This window comes from Mesoplodon bidens (assembly GCF_964165515.1).
Source record: "Mesoplodon bidens genome assembly, chromosome: 6".
Classification (NCBI taxonomy): Eukaryota; Metazoa; Chordata; class Mammalia; order Artiodactyla; family Ziphiidae; genus Mesoplodon; species Mesoplodon bidens.
In genome coordinates, this window is record NC_138162.1 from 42,307,312 (window position 1) to 42,327,309 (window position 19,998).

Sequence of the window (19,998 nt, forward strand, 5' to 3'; positions counted from 1 at the left end):
AAGCCCGTGCACTGAAACGAAAAGTAGCCTCCGCTCGCCACAACTAGAGAAAGTCTGCGCACAGCAACGAAGACCCAACGCAGCCAATCAATCAATCAATCAATCAATCAATCAATTCTAACACAAACCATTTGATTAAAAAAAAAGATCATACGGGAGTCTTTTTTGGGGGGGGTGCTGCATTGGGTCTTCGTTGCCACGTGGCTATAGGCACGTGGGCTTCAGTAGTTGTGGCTCGCGGGCTGTAGAGCACAGGCTTAGTTGCTCCTCAGCATGTGGGATCTTCCCGGACCAGGGATCGAACCCATGTCCCCTGCATTGGCAGGCAGATTCCTAACCACTGCACCACCAGGGAAGTCCCAGGAGTCTTTATATAAAGCTTTTACTGGAAATGGAGATCCAGATAGCCATTGGTATGCTACTGGGACAGGTGTGTGTGTCTGTGTATGTTTTCATTTATCTTATGTTTTATGAGCTTCATGATAAATTATTTTCTAAAATGATGTTTTAAAGGCTGTTAATTAGCAGGAGCATTCAGTACTAAAATGTTTTAAATATATTTGTGACCTCTATATGCCTGTAAAACTAGCATGATTAGGTAATATCAGACTAATATGTCTTCTCCAAACAGTATTTTGTTGTTCAGAATGAAGCACCTTCTCATAATATGAAGGACTCTTCAAGGATTCAAATATAAAGCAATACCCTCTTTTCTGATGGATACTTTTGGGGGAAGACTTGCCTTATATTTAGGAATATATATATTATTACTTAGTTGTATTATAGACTTAAAACTCATTAAAAAGGCAGTCATTTAATACTTTTATTCATGATAAAGTATGTAACACTTTCTTCTTGTTATATAGACCTCACTTAATGTATGAATACTGGTATTTCCTATTTGATTATCTTTTTTTGTTTTCATTAATTTTCTTTACTTAGATCCATTTGATTTGAATCATAATCTTGGAGCTGGATTATCAAGGAAAAGTAAGTTATTACTTTGTTTATAAATATTAATTCCATCTCTTTTCCTTTCAATCCCTCTAATTGAGCCTTTACTCTTTTCTTCTTAGTGACAAATTTTATAATGAAAGCATTTATAAATGGGAGAAGAGTATTTGGTATTCCAGTCAAAGGATTTCCAAAGGACTACCCCTCAAAAATGGTAAGTGTTGGAAATACAAAAAACCAATTCTAAAAGCCATTTAAGCACCTAATTTGTATACTTTACTTCAGTAATAATCTAAATACTCTGGAAGTTTGGTGAGTCTAGCCAAGATAAAAACCTTTTAATAAACATCCCTGTTTTGAAGCCATTTATCAGGAGAACAGGAAGAGATAGCCGGAAGAGGAGTTTGGGTGGGAAAATTAATAATTTTGTTGCTGCTGCTTTTCCTCGGTAGCACACATTGGTGGCACTGCTGTTCCACCAAGCATTCAGCTCCATACCAGCCTCTGCAAACCCAGTTTGCACATATCCAAGGACATCCCCCACCCCCTCATATGACATCTAGATTTTTCCAGTCTGCTTGCAAAGAGTAATAAATCCCTTAATGGGACAAGAGAGAGTCAGTGCTGCCTGTGCTAAAGATCTGTCTGTTCTCATATAACCTAATAATTAGGTTTTTATGGAACCACACTCATTAAAAACAAAACAAAACTGCATTATAAAAATTCATTTCAGTGAGAGAAAATGGGAAGGGGTTAGGAGCTAGAGAGTTTTATATTAAAAACAAAGGGGTTTTTCCTGCATTAATTTTCTTAATAAAGACTTTTAAAATGAACCTTAAGTTATTGGGTGTATAAGCATGTTCAGCATTTGATTACATCTCTACATCTAGTTTTTGCTAGATACTGCTGTGGTGGTCTTCTACACCAGTGCTTTTGAAACTTGTTCAAACAAATCACCTGGGGATTTTGTTAAAATGCAGGTTCTGATTCAGGAGGTCTGGGGTGGGGCCCAAGCCTGTATGTCCTACAAGCTCCCAGGGGATTCCACTTCTGCTGGTACCCACCTTAATTTTGGTGGCAAAGAGGCTAGAGTCCAGACCATTGTCTTTCCTTTCCTCTGATATTTTCCTTCAGAAGCCACAACAAAGCAACAGCACATAGCTTCTTTCTTTTTAGGTTTTAGCCTTTTCATTTTATGAGAAAATGAAGTCTTTGTACCTGGCCTCAGCTTCCCCCAAGTCCTAGAAAGCTGACTCACAGGGATGTGTAATGCTTTTGTTCAGAAGTGTGCAAGGGAACAAGCTATCTTTATGGTTCAACAGTGTTCTGCATGATGAATAGTAATAAACAAAAATGAATTTAGGTAAGCCTATCCTGAATTAGACCTCCTAATGGTTTTAGATTTTGGAATTAAGCAATATAATAATAACTATTAAAATTAATAATGTCGATGTTGGTATGTCAGTGAGATTCCTGATTGATATTGGTTAGTTTTTGTGTTTGGATCTCATATTAATAGTTCAGATTTTTATATATTTATATTCCGCTAGGAGTACTTTTTTGATCCAGAAGTGCTAACTGAAGGCGAGCTGGCCCCAAATGATAGATGTTGCCGAATTTGTGGGAAAATTGGACACTTCATGAAGGACTGTCCTATGAGGAGAAGGTAAGCAAATATTCAAAAGGGGTGGTTTTGTTTTTGTTTTCTTGCTGTACCAGTTTTTAAATGAGGTTCTCTTGTAACAGAAAATAAACGTATTAAATCCAGCAGTTCTCAGATAAATTTGAGCTTTTTTTACCATGAAAATGAAGTGATTTAAAACATGGCTTTAAGTGCAGATGACTAGGATTAACTAGGGTGTACAGGCAACAGTCTTCCAGGCCCAGTCACCTTTCCTAATCTGGGGCACAGCCCTAATCATCACTTGATCATTTGGTTATCACACTGTCCAACAGGGATGTAAGAACAAAAGAGGAAACTGAAATTCTTCCCTTTTACAGCAGTGAGGAGTTCAGAATCATTTCAGTCAATGACAAGTAAAATGGTTTTTTTTTTTTAGGATCTCAGTTACACTTCTATGTACAATAACTGGGGTGTACTGTGTGGGAATTTAGACTCACTAATACTTTACTGCACTGTAGTACCCTTCACTTGTATGCATTTTAATTCTTAATAATTGCTATAGTGACCTACTCAATTTGGGCACCATGCTTTCTTATGATAATGATTGCAGGAGGGCAGAGGGGGACATAGGTTTGGTTGCTTGCTTGGGACATATTCTTGTTTTGGGGTGGTGGTGGTATTTTTAACTGGATGATAATATTCACATTTAAAAACATGCCACTTAAAATAAGTCACCATCTGGAATTCAAGGCTCTTATTTAGTACTTTATTTTTATTCAGATAATAGTCACTGATCATGTAGGGCAAGGAAGAAGTAATTTTGACAGTTTAAGAACATAAATCTCCTTATAACCACTGTTTCCTTGTGAACCTGAAGTTTCATGTCTCAAGTTTCCAGTGCTGGTAAAGAATGCTCATGGGCCAGAAAGGTTTAAGAAATCACTCCAAGGATAATTTGAGTTTCATTGCATCAGTATCAGAGTAGGTATTAAATTAAGGAGTTCCACTAGTTGCAAAAACTGGTTTTACAGCACTAGAGTACTTGTGAGAATGAAAAAAAACTACACCCTTAAGCCCTGAGGTTGCTTCTTAATAGAGAAGATGCACTTAAATTGCTAAACTCTTGTTTTTCCCTCTGATGCCTCCTATATCTGGTTGTCTTCTAAACCTGAAGTGACCTTAGGAATTTATTTAGGTTTTTGTTCAGATTTTTCCTACTAATATTATATTTTCTACAGAGTGAGGCGACGGCGAGATCAGGAAGATACACTGAACCAAAGATACCCCGAGAACAAAGAGAAAAGAAGCAAAGAAGACAAAGAAATTCAAAACAAGTACACAGAGAGGGAGGTATCAACAAAAGAAGATAGGCCCATGCAGTGCACACTTCAGAAAGCCAAGCCAGTGAGGGCAGCTGTTGACCTGGGGAGAGAGAAAATTCTCAGGCCACCAGTGGAAAAATGGAAGAGACAAGACGACAAAGACTTAAGAGAAAAACGTTGTTTTATTTGTGGAAGAGAAGGGCATATTAAAAAGGAATGCCCACAGTTTAAAGGCTCTTCAGGTATGCACACCCATCACACCTTGATGTTTGCACTCACATCTCAAGGGAAATCTCTTTTTTAGAGTTCTTAACTATTTTATTTATATTTATTTCTTTAACAGATCTATTTACTGGAAAAGATTTTATTTTTAAGAAGGTGAACCCACCTCTCCTGCCTTTACTTCTGATCCTCTATATGTCTTGAACACTTATTGCTGGTTTTTTGAGAGGCTTATCAGAGTCATTTGGTTGACTTTTCTGATAAGATTATCAGTGAATGGAAGACCTGGTAATCCCCAGTACCTAAAAAAATGTAACCTAAGTGACCAGAAAACAAGCTACCACTTGAGCTTTGCTACTCAGTGTGTGCATTTTTGAAATGGAAGCGCTGCCGGGCCACGGGGGAGTGATCTCAGGACACCATACAGTGCGTGCAGGAGCCGCTTGTATTGTTGTTTAGATACATGTGTGCACAGGCCTAGAAAGGGGACTAGAAGTAGAAGGGTTACACAGTTAATGGTGCCTCTACCTGCAGAGGATTGTCTTTGCATTTCATCATTTTAATAATTTTCTGCACTGAGCATGATTATTCTTATGATGAGGAAAAATGTATTGATACTATCAGTCCATAGCTGAAAATCATCCACAGATCTTGCCCCTTCGAGTTGTCAGATCTTAATCCATTTTTTCTATTAAATGAGTGAAGTGTCCGTTATGGGCATCTTTTTAACAGACTATTAAGGGTAAGGGTTCTTTGTGTGGGGGGGATAAGTTATGGTTTACAAAGCAATTTATACACTCTCTCTTTTCTCAGAACAAACCTGTGAAAGTGGATGGAATTTCATTAGCATGGAAATGAAACCCTGAGAAATGTTTTTGATTAAAGTGGTAACCCTGTTCCTGTCCTCAATTGTAAATGTTTATGTGCAGCATAAAAAAAATGCCAGCACTGACAATTTCCTTAAAATACTCACTCTAGTCCTTGTTGTTCCTGGAACACTAATACCTCTCTTCCATTTTTATGATACCATATCAGCAATATAGTATCTCTTTTTTTTAAGGTAGAAAATTTTTAGATCAGCTATCCTTATTTTTTTAAATGAGCTTTATATGAAAAGAAGTATATTTTTAAATTGTTTTCATTTTTGATTTAAAAATAGGACTTAAATGTTTATGAAAGTTACAGCTTCAGCTTGTCCTACTTCTAAGGAATTCAAACTCAAACTTTTTTGCCCTAACGAGGGACGTATACCAGAATAAAATTATCTTCTTTTATAATTATGAGAGGTAAAATGTTTAAAAGAAATTAAAAGCAATAGCTAACATTCATTGAGCACTTAATGATGGGTAATTTCATCTCATTTTCACCACAGCCCCATTAAATGTGGTATTATTGATATCTCCAGTTTACAGATGAGGAAACTGTAAACAGTATAGATAAGATGTAATATAGTCTCACCAAAATTCCTTTTGTAGGCTACCCTTCAGAAAACTCAGGTCTTGTGTTTACTCAGAGCAGGAGCATTGCGTTCCTCTTTGGTACAACAAAGTGGTGAAGGAATGCCCCTGTCCTCCCGCAGCTTGGATGGATCTCTTCTTTCTAGCTAGTAGCAAGTTTTAAGTTGCCTACTAGTGAATCTCTCAAAATAGTTAGAGCAGGGAATTCCCTGGCCGTCCAGTGGTTAGGACTCGGGGCGATTTCACTGCTGTGGGCCAATCTGTGGTCGGGGAACTAAGATCTGACCAAAATTTTTTTTAAAAAGTAGTTAGAGTGGTGATTCTGGCTGCCTAGCGGGCAGTAGCAAATCAAAGAGAGATGGGATATCCTGGGGCAGGGATGGGGTATTATCAAAACTACAGAAAGCACTAGAATCTTGGTTTCTTCTGACTGCAGTGTTTTCACATTAAATCAAGTAGTCATAATATAAAAGTAAAATAAAAAGGGGAGGAGTGGGGCTAGAGTATGGTGAATTTCCTCCAAGAGCAATTAAAAATAATCAGCTTCTTTCTGTCTAAAAATTATGTTGCTCCCACTCATTTCTTCCAATATGTTATTATTTTGTCCACACAGTATACTGAGTAGAGTTTCTGTCATATCAACAGAAGATCTTTCTGTGCAAGTTTGAAACAGGGCTACTACTTTCGATTTAAAGTAGGAACCAAAAGTGCTGATTTCTTTCTCAGGTCTGTCTAAATCTGATTGTGTATTTGGATCCCCTTCTTCACCTAGCCCTTTGAGACCAACTGGCACATTTGTTCAGGTAAACCTAGCTCAGGCCTGAGCAGGAAGCCCTCCCATCCTCTGTCTCTCCCGCAAACACGTACTGAGTACTGGCAGCTCTGTGCCAGGTGCTCGGAGGTGCTGGGCTGCCCCAGGCCCTGTCTCCATCCTTGTGGCTCCTCCGCTCTGCCCGAGGCGCAGGTTGCGGTGAGCTTCCTGTGCACCAGCTCGCCGGGTGTGCTTTAAGGGATCCTGCAGATGTGTCTTGCTCGTTGATTAACTTGCAAAGTTCTGCCACCCACATGCCTAATTTCAGCTCTCCTTGGATTTAGTTACAGTTTTCAGGCTGTTTCGGATGCTATTCCTTTCGACTTTGTAAACCAGTCTATTTCGTTTTTTAGGCAGTGCTTTTACATGAAGACCAAAAGAAACAAAAAACATCTATATTTTTGAGTCCCCAGTCAGGTATGTGGGTTTGAAAAAAAAAATGTGTGTTATTTTATTTACTGCATAGTGTACCACATGCCTTTTGAGGCACTTCCTTTGAATAAGTGGTTTTAACAGGGATTGGACATCAGAATCACTTGGGGAACTTCTAAAAATACAGCTACCCTGCCCCCACCTTCATTTCTTAAATCAGATGCTTCAGGGGCTAGGCTTAGGCCTGTGTATTTTTTAAATGTTCTAGGTGATTCTTATACCATCCTTGAGTAGGAACCATAGTCTAGTTATTTGTTCCTCTTCTATACTTTTTGTTTCTGCCTTGAAATTGCCACTGTCTTGTCAGCAGTGTATTCTCCTCATGGAGATCATTTACCATGCACCAAAGTAAGGAAAGAAAGTAATCATTGACCTGAACACTCTCTCTCTCAGCTGCATCATTTACTAATTCCTTCAACAAATATTTATTAAGCGACACCTCCCACCCACCCGCCCCCTCTAAGTTCAGGGTGTGGGCCTAAACACTGATGAAGCAGCAGTGAACCAGCAAAGCCCCTTCTCTCATTTACTCTGCATTCTTGTCAGAAGAGAGACAAATATTTCATGTGGGACAGATGCTAAGAAATATAAAGCAGGAAAAGGGAAAGAGAATGTTGGAAGGGAGGAGGCCTCTCTGATTGAGTAACATTTAAGCAGAGAGTCAAGTGAAAGAAAGAGGCAAGCCAAGAGGAAATTGGAGTTAGACTCTTACAACAGAGCTGAGAACAGTTTTGTCCTGGATGGGTGACACTAAGTGGGATGAGGGTGAGGTGGGTCGGTGGGAGGTGAGGTCGCGGGTATACAAGTGTGGGTCATGCAGCTCCTTCAGCAATGGTAGGGATGGGATTTTTATCTCTACATGAGATGGGCAACTGTTGGAGGGTTTTGAACAAAGGAGTGGTATTATCTGAATTGTTTTAAAAGGTTCATTATGCCGTGAGGAGGCAAGGGTGAAAATTCAAACCAACAGGGAGGCTCCTGCTATAGTTCAGGGGAGAGTGGAGGATGGCTTAGATGTAGGTGGAAGGGGGTGGAGGAAGTGAGGACTGCTAATGTTCTGGAGACTTTAAAGGTAGCGCCATCATGATCTGTTGATGGGTTAGATGATAGAACATGACAGAAAATCATGAGATTTTGAGAATCAGAGCAGACACTGTGATTTTTGCTCTGAGCAGCTAGAAGAATGGAGTTTGGATTTCCTGTGCTGGGAAACCGTCAGGAAGAACAGATTATGGGGAGAAATAGAGTTCGGTTTTAGACGTGTGAGTTTTAAGAGACCTGCTAGATATTGGGTAGAGATGTTGAGTAGCCAAGTAGATATAGGAGCCTGGCATTTAGAGCAAATTTCAGGCTGCAGATACAAATTTGAGGATGCTCAGTGTATAATAGATGGTAGTTAAGTCCTGGGTCTGACTGTGATCACTTAGAAAAGAGAAAAAGCATGTAGAGGCTCAGGCAAAATAAACCAAGGAGACACAGGAAAAAGGGTTCATGGGGAAGGAGAAGCAGCAAGTTGGGTCCCGGAGCCCAAATGGAGAAAGTGCCTCAAAGAGGGAGAATTGACTTCGTGCGAATTGCTGCTCATAGGTCTGTGCACCGAAGACTGAGAATTCAGCATTTTATTTGGCAACACAGAAGTCACTCACTGTGACTTTGAAAAGAGCCATTTCTTTGGAGTGGAGGGCAGAAAAACCTGATTGTAGAGAGTTGTGGTGAGAAGTGCTGGAAGAACTGTAGGCTACTTAACTTCAGCTGTGGGTTAGTGCCAGGTGGGGTTAGTGCCCCATCCCCATCCAGGCCCCAGGCCTAAGGAAAAATGCTAAAAGGGAGGGGGAAATGGGAGGCTGTGAAGGCCTTCTCTTTCTTTCTCTCTCTCTAATCTTCAATAAAGTAGAGTTAAAGGAGGAACATTATATAAGCAAATAGAGCATTTGTGCTCTTTTTAACTTGATTGTATAGTTGATGAGAAAAGTTAAGTTTTTGAAATTTTAAAACTTCATTGATATAACCTGACATTTTTATATATAATGTAAAACAAGCCACATATCTTATGCTCAGCTTTTACATATTGTGTCTTATTGCTAATGTGCAAAGAATGTTTGCTTTTAGATTGGAGAGGTGCCTGTGTTAGTTACAGAGTGTGAAGAGGCTAATCTGTATCTACCATCAGGTGTCGGTTTCTGAGAGATAGTGCTCTCAGAGCCTCAGCAGCCTCCAGAGTCCCACTGTAGAGAGAGCTCTTCCCAGCTTTCACCAAACCAGGCTGAAATAAGCCAGGGCACAGTGATCTCATCCTGGGGAAGCTGAGAGCTCCAGGCGAAGAGTATTTGGTTGTTTCTACTTTGAATGTTAACAAGAGAAAAATTAATTGAATTATTAAATTATTTAAGTACTTCCGTTTCTGTCAGTACCACGATGAATTATCTCCAGTATATAAAATGATCTACATAGAAGTAGGCATTTATTTTTATGATATGCCAATTTTACAGTTGGGTTTTTTTTTTAATGATTGGGAAAAACATTTGAAATGGCATCAAATCTCTTTACAATCAAAATTTAAAAGGCCAGGGTTTCCCTGGTGGCGCAGTGGTTGAGAATCTGCCTGCCAATGCAGGGGACACGGGTTCGAGCCCTGGTCTGGGAAGATCCCACATGCCACGGAGCAACTAGGCCCGTGAGCCACAATTACTGAGCCTGCACGTCTGGAGCCTGTGCTCTGCAACAAGAGAGGCCGCGATAGTGAGAGGCCCTGCACACTGAGATGAAGAGTAGCCCCCGCTTGCCGCAACTGGAGAAAGCCCTCGCACAGAAACGAAGACCCAACACAGCCATAAATAAATAAATAAATTTTAAAAAATAATTTAAAGGTCTGAGTATTGAGGTTGGTATGCAGAGTGAAGCAGAACAACTCAAAGAGAAACAGAAATCTTCAGAGAATTGCCACCCTTACCCAAAAGGGGAATATGGTGTCCATGAAAGGTAAAGACATAGGAGACTGTAAGAACAGGGGAGAGCAGGTCTTTCCTGGGAAGGTCTTGTAATTGCTGTCAGTGGAATGCATGGACTTAAAAATAAGAAAAGTTCTACTGGGAAAACCCTCAAAATGAAATCGTGTGAAAAGAGAATGAGGCCTATCGTGAGAGGATTTGATTGACAATGGCAGCAGCCATGAAAGATGGATGAGGAGATTGACAGGCTGCTTCTGAAAGCTGTTTCAACAGATGAAAGTGTTTGGGAAACAGACTCCACTGCATTTTGTGGGATTGTTTCCCGTAGATCCTCTGAGAGTTTGAGGATCACATAGTTACCAGATGTAAGCAAGGCAAAAGAGTGTTGTTTTTACAAGCTTCAGCCTTGAACAGGCATTTCCAGAACATTTTATGTGAGAAAATACTGATTCTTGCTTAGTTGAGATATTTGTTTTGCCAAGGATAAGGTGTTTCTGAGTATCAGCTTTGCCATCAGATCGCATGGTGTGATTTCTAGCTTTGTGATCTTAGCCTCCACTTCCTTCAGTTTCCTCATCTGTTACAAGGGGATAATAGCACTACTGTCACTTGCCTGGTATGGCTGTTGAGAAACCCTCGTAAAAGCACTTAGAACTGTAGCTGCATGCAGCGAGGGCGGAGATTGGCAGGGGCTGCTGATGGGGTTGATATTCCCGCAGGGCATCTGTCGGCATTGCTTCTGCTAAAGGCTTTACACATCTTGAGAGTAAAACTTTATATTATAATTGTATAATTTTTTAAGTGGGGGAGAAATACAGATATTAGACATATGCCTAGAAATGGCATTACCAATTGACAGTAAGGATTTCAATAAATTGTCTTCTGAGTAAAAGACTTACATATTTATAAATCTTTTGAATAACTGTAAAACTTAACTTTTTTTTTCCTGTAGTAAGTTTATTACAATAAATAGGTTTACTTTATACCAGAAAAGAAAACATAGGTGGTTAAAATTTATCCTTTCCGGGCTTCCCTGGTGGCGCAGTGGTTGAGAGTCCACCTGCCGATGCAGGGGATATGGGTTCGTGCCCCGGTCCAAGAGGATCCCATGTGCCGCGGAGTGGCTGGGCCCGTGGGCCGTGGCCGCTGAGCCTGCGCGTCCGGAGCCTGTGCTCCACAACGGGAGAGGCCACAACAGTGAGAGGCCCGCGTACCGCAAAAAAAAAAAAAAAAAAAAAAAAAAAAATTATCCTTTCCAATAAATTAAACTTCAAGTTTAATTTATTGACAACTGTTAAGACTGTCAAATTTACCCATGGTAAATTTATACAAGTTATCTATGTTGTTATAGATGTGAAATATGTCTCAACTGTAAGTAGTATTAAGTTTCCGAAAAGCTCTTCCTTTTCACAGGCTTATTTATCTGTGATGCGTGGGTAGTTTCCTAACAAGAGCCTGCTGGTGTGGACAGCCCCCGCTCTCACACATCAGTTATACTGACCTTAGAAGAGATTAGCTGCTCTGAGCTCCAGATGTCACATTTATAAAATTGGCAGTAGCACCATCTGTGTCATCGGGTGCTGAGAAGATTAAAGCACCCATTCAGTAGTAAGCACTCAACCAAGTTCTCTTTTCCTCTCCTGATACCTCCCTCCATTCCTTTCCACTAGGCTACGTATAGTTCTTAACTCTCAAATGTGATAGTAGTAGATAGAGAATTCCATGAATTTCCTTGATCTTCATTGTTTCCTCCCTCCCCCACATACACACAGCCAACACAGTGCCTTAGGTGTTCAGTAAGTTTGGAAGAATGATCAAGAATACGAGCATTAAAATCAGACTTACTTGAGTTTGAAATCCAGCTCAGTCATTAATAGTTGCATTACCTCTGTCAAGTTATCGAACCTGTCAGTGCCTCAGTTTCCTTGTCGATAAATTGGGGCTAATATCTCACAGGGCAATTGTAAGGATTAATTTCATATATGTAAAGCCCTTAACACAGCATCTGGCACACATCACTCAATAAATTATTACTACTCTTATTACTGTGGTTAACAGAAAGTCTCCAACCATGCTGTAATTCTCTCTAACTTCTAGGACAAATATATAATGGAAATGTTTAACAAAACAGAAGTATGTGGAGATTGGAGAACCATAGTCATAAACTGTTCAGTATGAGAATCTCAAAAAACTAACATTTTTATGTTTCTTAATCCTCTACCGTTTTTGCAAAGAAAATTACTTTTCAAAAGAAACTACCTGTCTCTTCGTTTATTCCATTTTAATCCCAGGATTTGAAATCTTAAAAATTGGAGATACTCGGCTTCCCTGGTGGTGCAGTGGTTGAGAGTCTGCCTGCCGATGCAGGGCACACGGGTTCGTGCCCCGGTCCGGGAAGATCCCACATGCCGCAGAGCGGCTGGTCCCGTGGGCCATGGCCGCTGAGCCTGAGCGTCCGGAGCCTGTGCTCCGCAGCGGGAGAGGCCACAACAGTGAGAGTCCCGTGTACCGCAAAAAAAAAAAAAAATTGGAGATACTCTAAGAGATTGGCGGATATCTTTTCTCCTTCATGATGATGTATACTTTTTTCCTTAACCAGAATGTTAAAGCCTACTTATTAAAAACAAAAACACAGTTCTCTTTATGATAGTAAATTTAAAATAATAGAAGCACTTTTTAAAAACCATATGGGGAGGGGCTTCCCTGGTGGCGCAGTGGTTGAGAGTCCGCCTGCCGATGCAGGGGACACAGGTTCGTTTCCCGGTTCAGGAAGATCCCACATGCCGCGGAGCGGCTGGGCCCATGGGCCATGGCCGCTGAGCCTGCGCGTCTGGAGCCTGGGCTCCACAACGGGAGAGGCCACAACAGTGAGAGACCCGCGTACCGCAAAAAAAAAAAAAAAAACCATATGGGGAGATCTTAGTATCAGTGAATATAGATCATTCTTTTTCATACCCTTCTTGATATTCCAGTATATGAATATACATTATTTATTTAACCATTCCTTATTAATGAACTAGCTCTTTTCAAACATTTGTTATGTCGGTGTCTTCAAAACTTTTTTGCTCGCATACTCTTCCCCAAAATGTTGAACCACCAATGTATCTCCTTGTATGTGTTTAAGTTTATATCTCAGTTTTTCATCATAATTGCAAAACATGTAATTTCTGGAGGTTTTTTGTAAATATTGGCATTTTAAAAACGAAACTTTTAAATCAGCCTTAAGTGTATCAAATGAAATATAAATATTATTGCAGAAATTTTACATCTTTTATTTTTCGCCTTGAATTCTTTTGTTTCACTTCCATGGAATTTTATCTTAAGATGATACCTTTTATCATATATATTTCAAGCATTTTATTGACCAGCCTATCATACTTACCTGCAACAGAAGTGTTTATATAAATTGGATTTTCTTTTATAAATTGAATTTTTAAGCTTTTTATTAAATCTCAAAGTGTAAAAATTTCTTCTAAATTATTTTTATAGTTATAAGAATAATATAATTAACCAAAACAAATGTTACAAATTTTGATTAAAAATTGCTTTTTATGTTTACTTACTGAAAATGACTGTCCTTTAATTAGATGGGATTTTTTTCCCCATGCATTAATTCATCTTTGGATCAGTACTACTTATTGCAGGAATGAAACAGTGAATCATTTCTATTCCTAATCTTTTTGTTTTTATACTTGGTAAACATTGAGAAACCTCATTAGTCTTTATGATAGCAAATTAAAAGTAATAAGAAATACCTTTAGGAGTCTGGGAAGGGAAGATGTATTACAACAGTGCCACTCAGTTGTTTTCATTCCTTTTTAATTAAATGACCAAAAATCACATAGTAATGCATCATCAGAAATTATTTTGATGGTCATCAGCTATCGGTGTAATTTTATGAAAGCTAAAAATTTGGGTTTTTATTAGAGGCATTCACATTTTGTCACAGATACCAGCATTTTGTGTGCCTCCCTGCCTCCCAAGGCTTTTTTTTTTCACCCTGGGGCGACGTACCACATTAAGAGGTGGATGGTTAGAAGGTATGCCTCTCTGTCTTGTGAAAGGGGAAAGAAAAAGTGGTGTGATTCCTGAGAACCAGCCCAAAGCCTGGGCCACAAAGGCATTCTCAGAAAGAACTCAGAAATTGAAGCACTGTGGTCAACTCTCTGATTGCCCAACGAATATGTTAAGCACTTGTCCTGTTAAGCTGTTCAGGAATACAAGTACCCAAGGTTGAAGACCACTGTTTAAACATTATAATGTATATTTGCATGTTTGTCTAGTTATTTCCTCAGGATAAATACCCGTTTAGGAGGATAATAGGCTTAAAAGTATGCATGTTTGGACAGAGATTAATGGCGTGTTGTGATTGTTGACAGTCTCAGAGAGTCATTCACAACCTTTCCCTACCCTCACTTCATTAGGGTAGTCTTTTTTGCCAGTCTGCTTGAAATTCTACTATTAGCATTGAACACTAACATTTCCCACATTTTCATTTGTATTTCTTCATGTTATATCTTTGTATTTTCGTTAAGGATTCATTTTTGTCTTTAGTTCTTTCTACTTAGAAATTCCTTCATGCTTTGTCAAATGTGTTACAGTAGCCTTCACCACCACCACCAGTTTATTATTCTTTCAGCCTCATTTATGATTTATTTTTCCATACATACATTTGTTTGTTTTAGTAGTTTGATCTAGCCAACTTTAGGGTAGTTTCAAGTCATGCTTACACAATTTTAAGAATTTCATGTTCTTCCCCTAGATTACATAAAAATTCATATTTTATTTCTAGCAGTTCTATCTTTTTTTCTGGCCGCACCATGCGGTATGTGGGTTCCTAGTTCCCAACCGGGGATCGAATACGTGCCCTCTGCACTGAAAGTGTGGAGACTTAACCACTGGACTGCCAGGGAAGTCCCATAGTTTTATCTTTTTACATGTGAATTTTTTATATGAAGTTTCTTCAGGTATGATGAGATTTTATATATATATATATATGTATATATGGGATTACATGTTTAAGTGATGCAGTAATAAAACTATAAATACTATTCTTAGAAAAGAATGGTTTCTTAACATTTGGGGGAAAATATTTTTAAAGGTACAAATAATATAACAACTACCCATCTACTAGAGAATTGGCGTTATTTTTTCACATTTTCTTTTCAATCGTTTGTTAATAAAAGGTTAAGATGGTGACTACCCCAGGCCCATTCTGTCTGTCATGTCCCGCTCCATCCCAGAGGATCCATTATTATGACTTCAGGTACCCGTTCTTTTTAAGCCCTTACATATGTATCCTTTAACATACGTATCCTTGGTCAATATTTAAATTTAAATGACATATCACACTGTATAATAAGAATGTTCTACAACCTGCTTTTTTATATCTATTTAACGAAATTATTTTGAAATTTATATATGTTATTGTATATAGAGTTAGCCTGTTTCTTTACAGTATTGCATCATACAAATACAGAATATTTTATGTAGCCATTACCTAGTACATGAACATTTAGATTACCTCTGATTTTTTCCTATTATAAACAGTGTTGTAGTGATCATTCTTGTGTGAGTCTTCTTGAGCATGTTTTAGAGATTCTATAGGGTTTGAGTACCTAGAAGTCAAATTGTTGGGCCATAACGCATTTTCATATGTGCATATGTGCCTTTTCAGTTTAGTTAGATACTGTCGTATACCCTCTTACTGGTTGAAACAATTATCACTCCCATCAGCAGTGTTTATTCTTACAAATCTGTTGAGTGAAAAATACTTTGGTGTTGTTCTATTGGGTATTTTTTTGACTCTGGTGATGCTAAGCACCTTTTTCTATGTTTACTGGCCAGTTGGAGTTCCTCTTCTATAAATGATCTGTTCAGATCATTTGCCCATTTTCCTGTTGCGTTATCATTTCCTTAATAATTTACAAGGGTTCTTCATTCTGAATACTGAGCATTTATTATTGTATACTTCCCTAATATCTTCCTCCAGTATATCTTATCTTTCACCTTGTATCTATTGCCACTTCAGTTTTTAATTTTGAGATAATCAGATGATTGGTTTTCCCTGATTAATTTTCTTGGACATGTAATTCATGATTTTACATGTCCATTTTCTTGGACATGTAATTCAAAATTTTAGAATTTTCAGAAATTCTTCCCTAGCCTGAGGTTATAAAGATATACATCTATATTTTTTTCTGTTAGCTTTAAAACCTTATTTTTCCTATTTAGATCTTTAATCCATCTGAATTGTGTGTAGAATATGAGGTGTAGTGATCTAAATTTTTGTCCCTCGAGTGAAAAGCCTGTCCTCAATACTTTGTGCAGTTCAGAATATCAAAGATGTGTATTTTTGACCAGTAGACACTCCGTGGTATAAATATGGTATTTATATACAAGTAGAGTGCTTTGAATCTTCTTGACATAGCACTGATTTTTCACTGTGAGTTGACTATCTAGATGTCCTGCTTCGAAAAGTTTGCTTTTGGGGGGCATAAGTTTATATTTGCATACTTAATATTTTGGCTTTGGACATTTTAGAAAGTATAGTTTAAGCAAAATGAAAATAAAAGCCATTTACACTTGTCCCGTTCTAGAGCATTAACTATTATTTAGGTTTTGGAGGTAAAATCTTCCCATCTTTTTACATCAGTGTAATGATAATAGTTAGCATTTATTGAGTACTTTCTATGTGCCAGGTACTATTCAGTTGCTTTACATGTATTAATTAATTTAATCGTCACAATAACTCCAAGGGGGTAGGTGTTATTGCCCTTATTTTACAGATAAGGAAAATGAGGCGCCAAATATCTGATTGGTAGGGTTTTTCCTTTTTCCTTTTTTAATTTTTAGTTTTAATGAAAATATTATTCATATGGTTTTATAACCTGCTTTTTTCATGTTATTAATTATCCTCTGCATACCTAATAATCCTACTGTGTTCATGATATACTTAGTCATATCACAAGTTCTGGACATTTGAGTTGTTTGCATTCTTAAATTATTGTAAGGTTTGTATGAATATTCCTTTACCAAAATTTCTACCCACTTCCCTGTCCTTCTGATATTCCTTCAAACAATTTGGTGGTTAGGAATTCGTATCTTGTTTACATTTCTTTGATTACCCATTGATATTGAATATCTTTTAGATATTTATGTGCTGTTTTTTTCTCTTTCATATATTGCTTTTTCTTTCACCAGCTATCTATTGATGTTCATCTTTTCTCTATTGATTTGTAACTTCTTTAGTACTAAGCATAGAAAGCCTTTTTCATAAATAAAACATAATGTGATGTACTTAGGAAACTCTTTCCCCACCCCAAGATTGTATAAATATTCACTACTTCTTATACTTTGACTCTCTTATATTTAATTCTATAATTCATTTGGAATTAGGTGGGGAGGAAAAGTATGATGTGAGGAAGGAAACTTATCTAACCCTTTTCTTCCAAAATTACTTATTTGACACAATACCAGTTATTGAACAATCCATACTTTCCCCCATTGGTTTGAAATGTATATAATCAATGTGTATAACCTTTGTTATATACTGCTTTCTTACAAGTAATCACTTAAGAATTTCTCAATTTTCTTGCTTCGTTGATCTATTTGTTTAGACTCCAGAACAGAATTTATTAACTGTTCTGTGGTATGCATTTAATTAGCAGTCTTTATTTCTGTCCTTCATCTGTAAATATAATAAATTTCCTTTTTTTCTTTTAAATCAATGACTTATGGCTACAATATCACCATTCACAGCTTCGTGTCTTCAGAGTAATGATGCAAGATATATATTTCTGACCATAGTATTCTTTGCAATCTATTCTGTTTGGTTGCAGATGCACAGCAGAGCCTTTAAAAGTTCACCTGGCCTTCTGTACCAATATGTAAATAGTGAGCATGCAAATGTATTAAAATGATGTCACTCTAGCAACTCGTCTGCATTTAGAAAGAATGTGACGAGGCTTACGTTTAATAGATAATATTCTATATATACTTTTTTACAATGTATCTAGCCAAATTACTTGATTCAAAACAAGTGACCAGTATGAAAAGTTTCTGTGAATAATTAACAATAAGAAGTAATTGTATGGCGTTTACGATAAAGTGAGGCTTGTTTCATTTATGTTGGGTTTTGTTTTTTCCCCTCCTCTAGGTAGCCTTTCCAGTAAATATATGACTCAGGGAAAAGCCTCAGCGAAGAGGACCCAGCAGGAATCATGAGGGAAGGAAAATGCCGCACTCTAAATGGCCACTCAGGCGTTCCTATTCACTTTGAAAATTAGGTTCATTTCACAGGACACAGCAGCATAGATCAGGCTTCAACTTAACATTTAAGGGAAATGTCAGATTTTTTTTTAACTTAATGAAATTGTTAATGAGGAAAAAAAATTTTAATATAGTCTTACCTACTACAAATCCCTGTAGATTTAAGGATTTTAATAGAAAGCCATGATGTATGTACTGAAGACAGGTTTAAAAAAAAAATGTAACTATGGGCCAGTATTCAGGAACACAATTTCATGCTTTTTAATTCTTTCAAAGCACACTAAAAATGGTGTGCTGATAAACTCCAAGTAAATTAATCCTTTTTTTTCCTTATAAATCCTTTTTGTTTGTTTGTTTTGAAGAGGGGAAATTATATTTATTGTTGTTGATTGAATCCTTGTGTGAAAGCGTGTCAAATATGTGTGAACTGCCACTACTGTATTTACGATTTACAAACCTTACTTTATTGATATTTGTAGAAGAAGTGATAACGTGAACGTGCGTACCTATTTATGTGAGCCTTCCGTGGATGAGCAGTGCCACTGAGGGGCTTTTAGTTTTCTTCCCTCTCTAATTTTAAGTAAGTTGACATATAACTACTATGGTCATAAAAATGAAGTAAGGAAAACAAGAGTCCTGTTTGCTGCTAAAAACATTTTCAAAGGAAAAATGACAAAAGTAATTTTTACTTTTTATGATATTCAGAAATTAGGGTGGAGGACTTTTAAAATCCCCGATTATTAAAGAGGCTATCTCTGCCAATCATGAGTTTGATTGGTATCATTTTGGTCTGACTGGAGCCCTCCTGGAACTGTTTCTCTAATTCACAAGCCCTTCAGAAGTAGTACATGGTCTAAACTATGCCTCGGTTTATTTATCATTTTGAAATAAAATCACATTTTCAACCTGTAACTTTATCCACATTACTTTCCACTGAGAGTCCTAAATTTCTTGAGGAAACTAGGTCAAGGATTAAGGGCAGTACAGATCTGCTCCTCTTTATCCTGTGTTGCCTTTACATGTGCTCATTCGATCTGGTGTTTATTGACACCCGACGCCTGCCAAGTCCTGGGAATGTGCCAGTAAGAGGCACAGATTTAGGGGGATGAATGCATAGGAAGGGCTGCAGGGGGTGCTTGCTGGGCAAACATTCCCAGATAGAAGAGGGCTCAGAAAGTAGCACACCTTGTGTGCCCTGCTTTTAAACAAATTAGAGACATTTTCCAGCTAAAAAAGAATCATATCAAAATTAACTTTAGAGGGGAGTTCCCTTTGGCTTAGTGGTTAGGATTCGGGGCTTTCACTGCTGTAGCCCAGGTTCAGTCCCTTGCCAGAGAACTGAGATACTGCACGCCACGCGGGGCAGCCAAAAAAAAAAAAAAAATTAGAGTAGGGAAGTTGTGCTAGAAAGAATTAGGGATTATTCCTTACTCAGTTTTGAATGAACAGAAACTCATGAATTAACAAGTGAATTAAGCACCCTGGGCTAAAACTGCTCTACCTGACTTTCCTCCACGGCTCTCTTCTTCTCTTGCCTTGGTGCATGAAAGTCGACTGGACACGTAATTCTTGTCACTTTTTTTGGAAAGACTGTTGATGACATTCTGTTGTCTTCTGGCATAGTAACGAGATTGGGGCCAACCTGATTTTTGTTCCCTTACAGGTTTTATTTTTCTGCTTGGATGCTTCTGTGTTTGTTTCTCCCTGTAACTTTTGTATCAGTGACATTTGTCTGAAACAAAAGTGAATCCAATGTCTCTCCCCACCTAAGGTTTTTTTTTTTAATTTGAGAGAATATCTATATTCATAATTTTAGTTCTCAAAAATACTTTTGTCTATTCTCAAATGCCTCTCCCTATCATCTCTTTCCTTTCTGGTTAGGAAAGCTTGTCAAGTTTAACCTCCACGTGACTGGCTTGATTTTTAGTGTCATTCTGCTGTTTGCTGTTTCTAACAT

The 19,998-nt window shown here is 37.9% G+C and overlaps 1 protein-coding gene across 9 annotated transcripts in view; it reads left to right on the top strand.

Moving 5' to 3' along the window:
• TUT7 (terminal uridylyl transferase 7) overlaps positions 1-18,953 on the top strand; it is a 60,310-nt gene extending 41,357 nt beyond the window's left edge. For 2 of the 9 annotated variants that reach the window (XM_081237818.1, XM_081237819.1), the window contains exons 23-29: positions 943-990; positions 1,077-1,168; positions 2,505-2,620; positions 3,817-4,142; positions 6,306-6,382; positions 6,744-6,807; positions 17,929-18,953. In XM_081237818.1, coding sequence (XP_081093944.1) covers positions 943-990; positions 1,077-1,168; positions 2,505-2,620; positions 3,817-4,142; positions 6,306-6,382; positions 6,744-6,807; positions 17,929-17,996 — 791 coding nt within the window. In that variant the 3' untranslated portion in view covers positions 17,997-18,953. Of the gene's footprint in view, positions 1-942; positions 991-1,076; positions 1,169-2,504; positions 2,621-3,816; positions 4,143-4,243; positions 5,243-6,305; positions 6,383-6,743; positions 6,808-12,061; positions 13,293-14,956; positions 15,037-17,928 lie in introns of those variants that run through there. The other 7 variants (XR_014016148.1, XM_081237820.1, XM_081237823.1 and 4 more) reach the window with 7 other exon arrangements.
• Positions 18,954-19,998: the final 1,045 nt, after the last annotated feature.